At 37.5% G+C, this 14,151-nt stretch overlaps 1 protein-coding gene across 3 annotated transcripts in view; it reads right to left on the reverse strand.

Annotated features, from left to right (window-relative positions):
* NDC1 (NDC1 transmembrane nucleoporin) overlaps positions 1-14,151 on the reverse strand; it is a 58,600-nt gene that overhangs the window by 39,617 nt on the left and 4,832 nt on the right. For all 3 annotated transcript variants that reach the window (XM_023549572.2, XM_003411070.4, XM_023549571.2), the window contains exons 2-7: positions 13,629-13,749; positions 11,207-11,308; positions 9,223-9,397; positions 6,147-6,285; positions 2,148-2,256; positions 251-302 (exon numbers count right to left, since the gene is read on the reverse strand). In XM_023549572.2, coding sequence (XP_023405340.1) covers positions 251-302; positions 2,148-2,256; positions 6,147-6,285; positions 9,223-9,397; positions 11,207-11,308; positions 13,629-13,749 — 698 coding nt within the window. The remainder of the gene's footprint in view (positions 1-250; positions 303-2,147; positions 2,257-6,146; positions 6,286-9,222; positions 9,398-11,206; positions 11,309-13,628; positions 13,750-14,151) is intronic.

Here is a 14,151-nt window from a genome sequence, read left to right on the forward strand (position 1 = left end):
TTGTGTAACATAAAAGCTGTATCTAACAAAAAAACAGATTGTCATTGCTTACTTCTGGAAAGAGGAACTGAATGACTGGAAGCAGGGGTAGGAGGAGTCTTTTTCATTGGAATATTAAACTATATGAATATTTTACCTATTAAAAAATGAATAGAATTTTTTTTATTTTAAAAACAAAACATCTGGAAAGTAGCAAACACCTAAAAGGATGAAAAGAGTTAGAATTAGAATTTTTTCATATATCACTTACTTATCTTTCCGAAGGTCCATAGCAGTGCTAATCCAAGCTTTGGGAATATGGCCTGAGGGCAAAAATAACATACTAGGACAATAGAAAGTTAACAAATCTTAATCATGCTTTAAGATTTGAAGTCGATGAGATGGCCAAGTACAGAAACTAAAACCTTAGTAAAAATGCTAGAGTTTCAGCTATGTAAATATCCTATTATCCATCTACCCATAAATTTTGGAATCTGTGGTAGACAGAATAACCATGATTTGGAATCGACTCAACGGCAAGGGGCAATGAAGCCCTGGTGGCCCAGTGGGTAAGAGCTCGGCTGCTAACCAAAAGGTAGGCAGTTGGAATCCACCAACAGCTCCCTGGAAATCCTAGAGGGCAGTTCTACTCTGTCCCATAGGGTCACTGTAAGTAGAAATTGACTCGATAGCAATGAGTTTGGTTTGGTTTTGGAATAATGTCCACATCCTAACCCGTGAATGTATTACATGTTCAAAGGAATTTTGAAAACTGATTAAGGAGAGAATATTCTGGATTACTCAAGTAGATCACAAAACCAAAAAAACCAAACCCACTGCCACTGAGTCGATTCAGAGTCATTATAACAGGAGGACAGGAGGGTCAGAGGTGGAAAATGAGACGTGACAACAGAAGAAGTCAGAGAAAGAGAAAGAGGTTTGAAAATGCTATACTGCTGGCCTTGAAAATGGAGAAATGCAGGCAGCTTCTAGAAGCTGGAAATGGCAAGAAATCAGATTCTTCCTTCAGCTTCCAGAAGTAACACAGCCCTGCTGACACTTTGAAAGATTTCTGAATACACGCAGTCCTCACTTCGCACAGTTCCAATATATATGAATTATACCAGTCCCCCAACAAATTCTAAATTAGACGGGGTGTATTAACTGTGAGCAACTGCACATAGTACCTTCTCCTTTTTCAGTCCAAAAATCACTATGTAACAATCAAATGCACACCATCATCTGTGACCAACCACATTATTTCTTTCAAAGTCTGTTAGTGATTGGTTGCTGCATATCTTTTATTTAGTCCAGACACACACAGCAAAGTATATAGCTGTGTTGCCTCCCTGTTTCCCAGTGATAAACCCACGTGATATTTTATAAAAATGAAGTCAAGAAACAAAATTGGCCAGAAAAGATCAAAGTGCAACAGAAAAACGAAAAGTGGTAATGCTAGAAATGTGAATCAAACATAAACGCAGTTACAGAAGAAAATAGTTGACAATGGGAATGTTAACCCCGCCACTATGATAGCCCAAATGTACAACCCAGCTGATTGTAGTAGGCTTACACAACACAATGAAGTGTTACCATTAGAACGACAATTATAAGAACTACATAGAAAAATGGATTATATAAATTATAAGCAGAAAAAATTAGACAACAGAGTGGCCTACACACAGTGAGGACAATTTTGTAAAGTTATACCCACAGAAAAAAGTAGGATTAAAAAAGTTATAGTTTGAAACAGTCTATTTCAGAATCTTGGATTTTGTTTATATATTATATATTGTTACTAAGATTAAGTTTTCCATTCAACTTGTACTGTTCATTACATTAAATAAAAAACTGTATACCTGTGCCTAAAATTCATGCTAATAAATTCTACAAGGTCCCCTTAGGAACAGGATGTTTCTACTCTATTAGTACAAAGTCACAAACTTATGAAAAAGAGTATTTTCTTTCTAAACAGAAAAATGAACAAATGACATACAATATTTTCCCTTAAGCAAGTCCTACTTGAAAAATTAAACAATGAATATTGGGCTAATCACATACCTACAATTGTAGGAAACACACAAATACAATCAAGAATGATTTTGTAACTGCCATATTCTCACATTTGAGTTAATACATATATGACATGAAAAAGCAAAAATTCTTACCCAGAAAATAATACAAGATGCAGAAATTTCTAACCAGGAATAGCGATTCCACGCAACTATGTTTAACTAGTAAGAGCAGAGACCTCCTAAAGCGTAAGAATTTGTATTGCTGTGGAAAGAAAGAGAAACAGAATCAAATGATACATTTGGACAGAGGTTCTACTTCATTCTAAAGCAAGCACTTAACTACAACAGTCAACATATGAAACATTAATTATTGTCTAAAAAGTTTATTCCAGAGTCAAAATAATCAACTATTTCTGATGCTAAAATATTTAAATTATACAATATCTCACTGATAAAAGATCAGAAATATAAAAATTATCATCAATCAATACTTGATACTCAGAACTATGGAGAAAGTACAAAAAAGATAGTAATAATAAGAACAGCAGCTAACATCCATTGGGTGCTTACCACGTACCAGGTACTGTTCTAAGCACTTTACACACATTACTCCATCTAAACATCACAACCCTATGAAAGATTTTCTATTATTCTCCCAATGTTACAGATGAAGAAAATGAGGCACAGAAAAGTTAAGTAACTTAGCCAATGTGACCATCTAGCAATAGGAGAATCTGAGAAATGAATCCTAGTGGGTTGGCTTCAGAGCCTGCAATCTTAAGGATAATGCATACTGCCTGTAAACTCAATTTTAAGAATGGGACACAGTGCAGAAAACATTAGGAATGAGGCCTTAGTTCTAGCACTTCCACTTTCTGTGCAGCCTTGAGCGAGTCATGTTTCCTCTCTATTTTCTTATCTGTATAATAAGGTTGAACCAGCTAACTAGTGCCTTAGTGGGTACCTTTCAACTCTAAAGACCTAAAAGAATCAAATAAGAAGAAATATAAACTGTTCTTCCCTAAAAAAACTACACTTTTTATAAAACAAGAGTAGTTCGTTCTTCTCCCCTCCCCATCCCAAAAATGCCAATGGAAAAAACATGAAAAATTAGTAGAAAGTATTTGAGGAAACCTGGTGAAAAAAAGATGAACTTCCCAAATTCAAGTCTTCTTTGTGCTTATACTAGGACTGATCCTTAAGGAACTTCAGAAACCAAGGAACAGAAAAAGATTACAGTATTTAGGTGTAGGTTGTAACTTCAAACCATGTCTGCAGATGTCTATAAAAACCAAACTAGATGCTGTCAATTCCAACTCATGGTGACCCCATTTACGTCAAAGTAGAACTGTGCTCCTTAGGGTTTTCATGGCTGGATCTTTCAAAACCAAATCGTCAGACCTTTCTTCCCAAGGCACCTCTGGATGGGTTTCAAAGACCAACCTTTTGGTTAGCAGCTCAGGGCTTGACCATCTGCACCACCCAGCATCTACAGATGTCTGTAACATCTTATAAAGGGCAGCCCATGTGAATGCTTCATCACTAACCATACAGCTTCAATTATACTGATTTCTTCAAATATTTTCAACATGTGATAAGGTATGGAAATGCACTATTCCACGCAGTCACTGGGTGCTACCACCACACTACCACCCCAGTTAAAAAAGCATAGTTCCTGTACTACTCCTACTGAAGTTTTCACCTCAAACATCACTCACAAAGGTACAGAGAGAAGGCTAAGGCAGAAGGTGGACATTTCAGTAGCTGTGCAGAAAACAGCTAATAAACTCACCTTCTGTTCCCAAGCTTAAATGTTTTTCAACTCCCTGTGGAATTTCTTCCATGATTTGGCCACGTGCTACCTTTTACTGAGTACTAACTATGTGCCAGGCACTGTGCTATGAGCTCTATATATCTTATCTCATTTAATACTTTCAATAACCTTGTTTGCCTACAGCTTGCCAAGTCCTGTCTTAGCGTGCATCCATTTTTTTCTCCTCTTCTCCAAGGTAATATTCTGCTTTCTCTCTACTAGGCTCTCATTAAGAATTTGGTAAGAGCAATGAAATGGGTTTTAGAGTAGGAAGTTTAAAAAAAAAAGGGGGGGGGCTAATAGCAAATTAGCTAAAATTAGATTTAAAAAAATTTTTTTTCAGAGCTTTATGAAAAAGTAATTATTCAATCATATATACAATATGATTTTTATATATGTAAACTATGTAAACACTCCACACACACATATACATGTATACGCATATATACATATATATATAAAACCCAACCTCACTGCCTTTGAGTCAATTCCAACTCATAGCGACCCTATAGGACAGAGTACAACTGCCCTATAGAGTTTCCAAGGAGCGCCTGGCAGATTCGAATTGCCCATCTCTTGGTTAACAGCTGCAGCACTTAACCACTACGCCACCAGGGTTTCCATATATATATGTATATATGTGTGTTTGTGTGTGTGTATGTGTGTAAATACCCAGTTAAGGGTGTGGAATAACATTCACTAAGCTGGTAACAATGGTTATCTCTGGGGCAAGGTTGAGATTGGCTGTGAAAAAGTCAAGGGGGAGGCTTTCATTTCATCTATAGTATTTGAACATTTTATAAGAAGGTTACCATTATACTACTGGGAAACTGTATGATAGATAGCACCAAAAATAATAATGATGATAATGGTTGTTACTGCTCATAAAAAAATTTTAAGGACTAACATTCTCTGATCAGCTTGGCTGTTTAAAAAATAAATTAAGCAACTATCACCATCACATCACTCTATGGAAGCTCACAGAGGGAAGAACAGGCCTGAGATATAACACCAAGTTTGCAGCTTCCTGACTCTCAGTCCTACTTCCCTTAGCAACATACAACATACACTGTGCACCATGTTCCTAAGGCTGATGAGAAGGCTAATCTACAGTGTGCCCCCTCGGGCTTCTGGGGAGGCAAAGCTATTCAGCTAGGCAAACAAAGACAGTTACAAACCTGATGGATGGGAAACTATGGTCCTGGCAACCAAGAGCCATCATTTCAACTACTCTAGCCAAAATCCTCACCTCCCTACCACTGTACCCACTCAACAAAATCTCTGCTGCAACTCTACCCAGGCTGGCGAATAGCACCCAACTGGGCAGAATGGGTAACCCATAAATACAAAAGATGGCCCCAAATACATATTTTAACCAAATACTGAATGCCCAAATGTTAAAAATCAACCTTTTGCCGAAGCTGAAACTGAAGCCAAAGTTAAACATTGCCATCACAGAACAAACTTCTGTGATACAAGGATAAATTTAAAATTAAAAAGAAAAAAAATTCAATAGTCAAATTTTACAAATTTGACATTACATGACAGAAACAACAGCAACTACTGGACTGCTCCTATGTTACCCTACGTTTGTGATGCTAAATAGATAGCCCTGAGTTCCAGAGACAGTATCAGCCAGATTAGCAGATTTTTAAAAAACCTAACTGAAAGATAATTTAAACTGTCCCTCTCAAACCAGTTGCAACTTTTATTTATTTATACATACCCTGCCTTGTTCTAGGGCCCTGGTGTGCAGGGGTTAAGAGCTCGGTTGCTAAACAAAAGGTGAGCAGTTCAAATCTACCAGTCACTCCTTAAAAACCCTATGGGGCAGCTCTATTCTGTTCTATAGGGTCGCTGTGAATTGGAATTGGCTCGATGGCAATGAGTTTGGTTTGGGTTTTGGTTGCCTTGTTCTCAAAGGGATTTGAGACAGTAACCGACATATTCTATACTTGTAAATCCCCAAGCTCATGAGGTTCTTAAGTTCAAAAAGAAGCTGACAGCTAAACAGAGGTACTTCGCATAAATGTCATCATCATCCTCCCCCAGCCCTGCCAGGTCACAGTAACTGCCACTACCTAGCAAGGAGGGAAAGAGTAGAGCAAGGCGATATTCTAAGAGTGGCAGCAGGAAGGGCAGCTACAGCTCCCTAACATACACTAAAGTCTCATGAAGACAAACCTCTCCTCTCTAGATGGTATTTGAGAATCTCACTCCTAACTTTTGCTAATCAAATCTTAAATGAATCAGATGTAGCCAGTTTTATATGTATAGACCAAGGCAATTTTAACTCTGCCAAATTCTAGACATAAGGTAATGATCAAATGATATCTTACCTGTATAATGGGAAAGGGAAGATAATTCATATTGTTGACAAAATACAGAAGGCTATAGGTATAGCCCATGAATGCTCCAGCCAGTAGGAAAAAAAGGTGATATTCATTTAAGCAGGTCTGTGCAGCAGGGCTATCTGAGCTGAAGGGAAAAAAAATTATTTTAATTCAACAGCATCAGGAATGCACATCACTGTTGAAAACTCAATATTCACTGAAGGCAAAGCTTTGACATAATCACTTAAGAAATGATCCAAATTCTAAGAGAATGGTTTGTTTTAGGTTAAGTGGGGGCAAAGGATTCACAAAACCCTTTCCCCTGACACATGTGAACTGACCTTTAGTTAACTCTCTAGCTTTGTTCCCCTGGAAATACAAGATGGGTAAGAATATCAATTATGATACTAAGTAACATTGCTTCTGGTAAAACAAAACAAAAGTCCCTGGTTGGTAAATTCCATCTGGAACATTGCATAAGCCCCTGGTTATTACTGCAGTACACCAAGCCATCGCCATTATTTCCATCTGGACAGGGAGGAACTATAAATACATATACCTGAAAATGCTCGGCTACTAACTGAAAGGTTGGTGGTTGAAAAGGTTGGTCTGGAGAGCTACTTCCGAAAGATCACAGCCATTAAAAAACCCTAGGGAGCGCAGTTCTACTCTGACATGCTATGCCTAGGAAGTTGCTGTAAGAGATACTGGATCCTGCAGGATGTGAGACTTTTAAATCAGGAAGGTCCTCACACCTCTCTGATGCGGACTTCTTGTACCTGAGTTGGGGGGGGGGTGGGGGAAGGGGCGGGGAGGCAAGAAGACAGCTCCCAGATGGCTATGGAACCTATGACCTATATGAACTGCTACAAGGACTCCTGATAAAGAGGAATTCCTGATGCTTCCCACCTGCCAAGCTACGGTTGTCTTGTAAATGCTGAATATCTAGTTAAACCCAAGAGGAGTCCCTGGTGGGCACTGCCATAAGCCATGACCCTATCATCTTTTGTCAGGCTTTTACTTATAAACATAAGATCTTAACTATTTGGTGAACATCAGGCTCTTCAATTCCTCTGAGATTTTAACTGAGGAGCTCTATAATCCATCAAATATCTGGAGTATATAAAGCCAACATCATAATTTGGTAGCAGTCAATTTTTCACAAAGAAGGAAAGATTGTGGACCTGCCCACCTCTTTCTCCCTAAGAGGTGAGACTCCTGGTTGATTGTTTTCTGACCCTGAGTTATGCTGAAAAGAGATTAGTTTTGCTAGAGACTCTAACTGTAAAATCATCAGTAAATATATTAATTACAGACACTAATCTCTTTACCACTTATAGTTTACTTCTGCCTCCTGCTCACTAAAACTTCCACTGCCCCCTCTGCTAAAGAGACAGAGATGTGCAAAGAGATTTCGAGATTAAGCCAGATGACCAGGTGGGGTTTCCTGATTCACAGTAATCCTTATTCAGAGATGGCTGCTATCATTAAATGTTTAACAACAAAGAGTTTTCACTAAAGAAAACTTACCACATAAGGAAAAAAACTGCCTCCCATAGCAATAGCTGGAGGCTAAAATCAAATTGTTGTTGTTAGGTGCCGCTGAGTTGGTTATGACTCATAGCGACCCAGTGCACAACAGAATAAAACACTGCCCGATCCCGTGCCATCCGTACAATTGTTGTTATGCTTGAGCTCATTGTTGCAGCCACTGTGTCAATCCACCTTGTTGAGGGTCTTCCTCTTTTCCGCTGACCCTGTACTTTGCCAAACATGATGCCCTTCTCCAGGGACCGATCCCTCCTGACAACACGTCCAAAGTATGTAAGACACAGTCTCGCCATTCTTACTTCTAAGGAGCATTCTGGTTGCACTTCTTCCAAGACAGATTTATTCGTTCTTTTGGCAGTCCATGGTATATTCACTATTCTTCGCCAACACCACAATTCAAAGGTATTGATTCTTCTTTGGTCTTCCTTATTCACTGTCCAGCTTTCACATGCATATGATGCAACTGAAAATACCATGGCTTGGGTCAGGCGCACCTTAGTCTTCAAGATGACATCTTTGCTTTTTAACACTTTAAAGAGGTCCTTTGCAGCAGATTTACCCAATGCAATGCATCATTTGATTTCCTGACTGCTGCTTCCATGGCTGTTGATTATTGGTCCAAGTAAAATTAAATCCTTGACAACTTCAATATTGTCTCCATTTAACATAATGTTGCTTATTGGTCCAGTTGTGAGGATTTCTGTTTTATGTTGACGTGCAATCAATACTGAAGGCTGTGGTCTCTGATCTTCATTAGCAAGTGCTTCAAGTCCTCTTCACTACCAGCAAGCAAGGTTGTGTCATCTGCATAGCACAGGTTGTTAATGGGTCTTCCCCCAGTCCTGCTGCCTCATTCTTCTTCATATAGTCCGGCTTCTCAGATTATCTGCTCAGCATACAGACTGAATAGGTATGGTGAAATCAAACATTCAGGACTAATCATATAGCATTGCTCTAAAGTCAGTGGAACATAGGGACCCTAAGATTACTCCATTATGGTAATCTTTTCAGATTTCTGAAGTCAGAATATCCACGTATAATTTATATCAATGCCATGAGTTCAAGAACTGTAGAAGTTTCAACATTATGAAAGTACACTCTAGAAGGTAATTATGATTATTTAAAAATTTTTTCTTCATTCTTTTCATATTACACTTCCTTCAAACTAAATGCCACCTCCTCTAAAAAGCCATTTGTGGATTCTCTCTACTTTCTTCCTTCTACAACATCCATATGTGTCCACGTCTTAATTTCCTATTGGTCCCAGCTCTCAAGGAGCTTCTAGTCTGTGTATGAATCACTCTCATAAATCCAACAGCACTTAGCATAGTACCTGGCACATAATAAATGGTTAAAAAAAAAACCACTGAATTCGATAAACATAAAACATCAAAATGCTTGACATATGTAAGAAAACAACTTCTGCAGGAGTCTGGAAAGTAAATAATGTCCATAAAGTATTAACCTATATAGGTCACCTTTGGCTTAGTAACTAAACAAGGTTCTTTAGGAAAAAAGTGTTTGCTGTTACCTCTCGGTACCTGTGCAGGGAACCACAAGAAAACTGTACTGGCCCTTGGTTATCAATGCAGCACACCAAGCCATCACCATTCCCATAGAAGCATGAACAAATGAGTGCATGACCTGCTGAGGATGAACAATCTTCCCTATCAGCGCCAGTCTGGAGCAGGGAATGCAAGGCACAACTGCAAAAAGAGCACATTATTGTGGCTTTATAATCTGCAGCCTATGAAGTTAGAGAACCTAAACTATTCCCGCTAATCCCTGCATAAATATTCCAAAGGGCAGGGAGAAATTGACAGTCAATGTAAAATGTAGGAAAGAAATAGCCTCAGTTCAAATGATTTGAAAAAAGATAGAACACGAACAGATACACTCAAAAAAAAAAAAAGAATCTAGAGAGATGAAACTTAAAGATAGCATGGTTAACATTTTTATTCCTGAAAGCACAAATAGTGGCTATCCTGATACTCTCCTAAGTGCCCCAGAAGATAAAATCCTCGCCTCCAGCAAGTTATCTTTATTTCAGCACCCGATATTGTCAATACATACTCCATCTGTGAAAAATAAACCATAAACTGAGTCTATATTGACAACAATGAATCCTAAAATAAATGCTTGTATAGGGATTTTTTAATACTTCTCTGATAATTCAAAAAAGTTTTCTGGAAGTGAGTTGGGGGAGGTGAGTATGGGTGGGATACTGCTGCCCTTTGAAAATAGCTAACATGGCATTCCCTGACCTATCTATATAGGCATTCCTCCTTCAACATATTCAGAGTAAAGAGACCGTGGGAGGTGGAAAAATAAATGTTAAGGAAGAAGGTGCTGAACACTATGGGGAAGAGGCTGCCCTGAGGGCCTACAGACTGTGCTACTTACTATACCTGGCTGTACCAAGCCTACTCACGTCAGTAAGTCTTTTTACATATGCCTTCCCCCAGAACATCATTTTCCTTGTCTACTCAATACAACTCATCCTTCAAGACTTGGATTAAACATCATCTCCTACACAAACTTTCCACTGCCAGATAAGCACTCCTATATAATCCCACGGTATCCAATGCAGTGTTAACTGAATATGCCTGATGTTTCCTGTCTGTCTCCCCATAATTGTGATCCTCTGGGGAGGGCTGGGATCACATCATTTATCCCTTATCCCCATACAATGCACGGGACATAATAAATGCATAAGCAAGGCTTATTTAATAAAAGAATGAGCCAAAATAACTAGTCAGGCTCTAAGGATGACAGGCTGGGGAGCCCTAGCCTGGCATATCATGAATAGAAGATGATTCAGGTACGTGGAAGTGTGAAAGAACACAAGCCAATGAGGTCTGTATAGGGCTTGAATAAAAGAGACCCACCAGCCAGCAGTGAGACATTAGGATACCAAAGGAAGAGCATATAATACCTAGAGTGAGGATTTGATATTTTATACTATGTCTAGCAAGGAATTACTGGAGCGCTTAGATGAGGACTGAAGTTATAGTCAAAAAAAGAAGTATCAGCAAAAAGCATCTTACTGTATCACAAGACAGACTCAAGGAATCTGGAAAGGCAGGAACACAAAAGAGAGAAACTGAGAAAAGGAAAAAGCTCTAGAATTGAGCAGTTGATTTTTCTAAAGCGAAACATATAATACTCTTAAATGTTTTTGAAAATCACAGAATTATAGCTTTTTCTTATTTGAAAAAGACGTTAGAAGTCACCTGTTCTGGTATCCTACCCTGAAAAGGAATTCTTTTGATATTATACCCGCTGAATAACAACTTTAACATGAGCTGTCAACTATTAAAAGGCCTAAATATTTTTTAAAGCAGAGAAACTAGCACTCAAATATATTCTAAGGTGGGTAAGGCATTCGAAGTATATGATTCTATATACATTTTTTTTGATACAAAACACGGCCTCTGTTATATACACCCATATACAAAACACCCTTAATTAAATATATTCAGATATTTTTGAGATGGTTAACACTAAAAACTTACCTGTATAAAACTCCACATTGAAAATATTTATTATCACTATTACCACTGACAGAAGGAGGAGGTAAAAGATTACATATGAACTATATAGATCATTGAAAGAATCTGAAACACAAGACAGCCAAATTAGTCAAGTTTATTTAGTTATGTAGTCATGTTCAGTATACTGCAATAGAAAAGAGGTTTAAACCACAGCTATAATTTTAATTTTAAAAAGTATCTTTTCTTTGAGAATTTAATCATACACTGTTGACAGGTCCAATAGGACATCAACTCAAGAACTACAGTTTGAGTTATTCTGACCTGGCTCTGGGTACTTTAAAATTATACCAGAATTTCTTATAGATGACCCAGATGTTAATCTCAAACAAAATACTACCATATGCAAACACACTGCATCATGTGAAAGAGAACGGTATCACATTTAGTAAAAAAAAAAACAAGTGAAGTTTCTTTTTAAAATATAAACAATATTTCTCAGATCACATCTTAATAAACAAAATTAGCCCCTATAGCTAAAGCCAAAGTCACATTTTTGGAAATAGTATAATGCATAAAACATCCTCAAATGAGCTGAAATTTTTTTAAGTCTTGATATTTCATGATACCCCTGTGAAATACTAATACAGTCACACTTCAAAGTAGTTCAACAATCAATATTCCTTTTCAAAATCATGCCAAAGTTCAAGATTATATATATACTGTGTATTTTATATATATGTATATATATCTTCTAAAAACATGAACAAGAGAAATAAAATGATGAGGGTATACGTTTGCTGAACAGACTAAGAAGTAACAATGAAACCGATTATTTCTGAAAGTGCAACTCATTGAACAAAATTAATGAAGTGTATTTCCTAAGCATCCACAATTAAATGACTCTACCCAAGCATATACAGAGTCAAATGAATGAGATGATTCCTGTGACTGGAGGTTAATAAAGAAAGAGCACAATTTCTCTGAAAAGACTCTGTAAGGCAAAAGTTGAAGAGAACAAATAACATTTGATGGGGAAAATGGTGTGAATCAAATCCAATCTGGAGAAAACGTGCTATTAGGATTAATAAACCCATAACCACGGAACAGCAAGTAGTTCTTATCCCAAGTGTCAATTCTGTACAATTGGGAGTGATTCTAGAATACAATATTGAGTATTCCGAGGCATTGGCTAGACAGCCACAATCAGTCAGTGATACAGGCTCAGAAAAGATGGCTATAGAAATCCTTGCCATCCGTGCACTGATTTAGGCTTAATTTCATCTGACCTGCGGGACCCATCCAAGAAGCAATTTATATACGTCCACAAAAAACATGACTTTAATTCTTTAGCAGCAACGTATCCAACGGCCACAAGGTAAAGCTTCTACTCCTTGAAAACTAGCATTTTCTTCTGAAAAATTAAATTAAAAACATACTTGCCACTTTCCAAAGCAAGAGAATTTTTTGTTGTTATTGTCGTTGAGAGGAAGAAAAAGGGATTTCAAGAGTATTTGTGCTTCTTAGCCTTAGGCAAGACTTTCAAAGACTTGAAAACCTGTTCTGGCCACATTTACCTTTATTTTTCAATTCTAGACTGTGGCATGTGGAAAAGCACAGGCTTTGAAATCAGAGACCAATGTTCAGATCCTAGTTCACTTACTCACTGTGTTATCTGCACAGAGTATTTAACCTATCTGAGCCTCAATTTCTTCATTTCTAAAGTAGGGATACCACTATTATACAGGGCTGTAGGAAGGGTAAGAGATAAAATACTTGAGGTGCTTAGCATGGTGCCGGGCGCACAGTAGATGGACAATAATTGGTAACTATTATTATTATCATTATGAAACAGCAGTTATATTTTAATGAATTTAGTCATTTTTTGTCCCCTAGGATTTTGAGAAACACTTTAGCCTGCTTCAGCCTTTTTCTCTTCATCAACCTTTGTGTGTTAACACTACTTTATCTTTCCTAGTCTTTCTTTCCTCCTTTTCCCTCTTATCTTTTTTCCTAATCAGCCACAATATGGAAATGGAGTATCCTTAATTTTAGACACATTTATTAAAGAGATGTGTAACACATTTTCTATCTACAATTTTTAAACGGGTGACAGAGACAGCTCTCTTTCTTAAAAAGACAAATAATTTCAATAAAGCTGTCAAAAAGAAAAGACAAAAATTAAGTCAGGGTTTCATTTATGTGGTCTTCAAATGATCTTTTGGCTCCTGTGATCATATGTGGCCTCTGCCAGGTGTGTTCATCTTCTTATATAATAAAAAGGTGGTTTATGTTATGAAAGAGTATGCCTTAATATTATCTCGAGTGAATGCTTTGGTGTGCCAATAGGAGATAATTAAAAATAAGTTATTTGAATCATACTGCAATTTTTATCTTGACAAGTAGGTCCTATAAATTTGATTACCCCAAACTGAATATCACTTACCTGACAGCCACTGTATAGGATGAAATAAATCAATACTGCTAAAGATTATAAATACTGTGGTACAAATGGGTAGAAGCAGCACTGACCAAAAAATACTTGCAACTATCCTCCAGCCTAAAACCTATAATTAAACAAAACAAAAACCCTCAGTTATCAACTCAGTTAAATTATTTCAGTTATGCAAACACTGAATTTGCAAACACGGTTATATTTAATCGCTAATATTTACACCCAGATCTTAGTGCAGGTAAAAAAACAACCCACTGACGTCGAGTCGATTCCGACTCATGGTAGCTATCTATAAACCCAAACGGTCAGTACTACTCATATTACATACCACTACCAAAACCAAAACACCCAAACCCGCTGCCGTCGAGTTGGTTCCAACTCACAGTGACCTGTGGGACCCATCCAAGAAAGGCAGGAATACCAAAGAGAGAAACTAAGTAAAAACCTCTAGAATCTAGCAGTTGATTTTCCTAAAGTGAAACATATAATTCTCTTAAATGTTTCTGAAAATCAC

Source organism: Loxodonta africana, chromosome 3 (genome assembly GCF_030014295.1).
Source record: "Loxodonta africana isolate mLoxAfr1 chromosome 3, mLoxAfr1.hap2, whole genome shotgun sequence".
Lineage (NCBI taxonomy): Eukaryota > Metazoa > Chordata > Mammalia > Proboscidea > Elephantidae > Loxodonta > Loxodonta africana.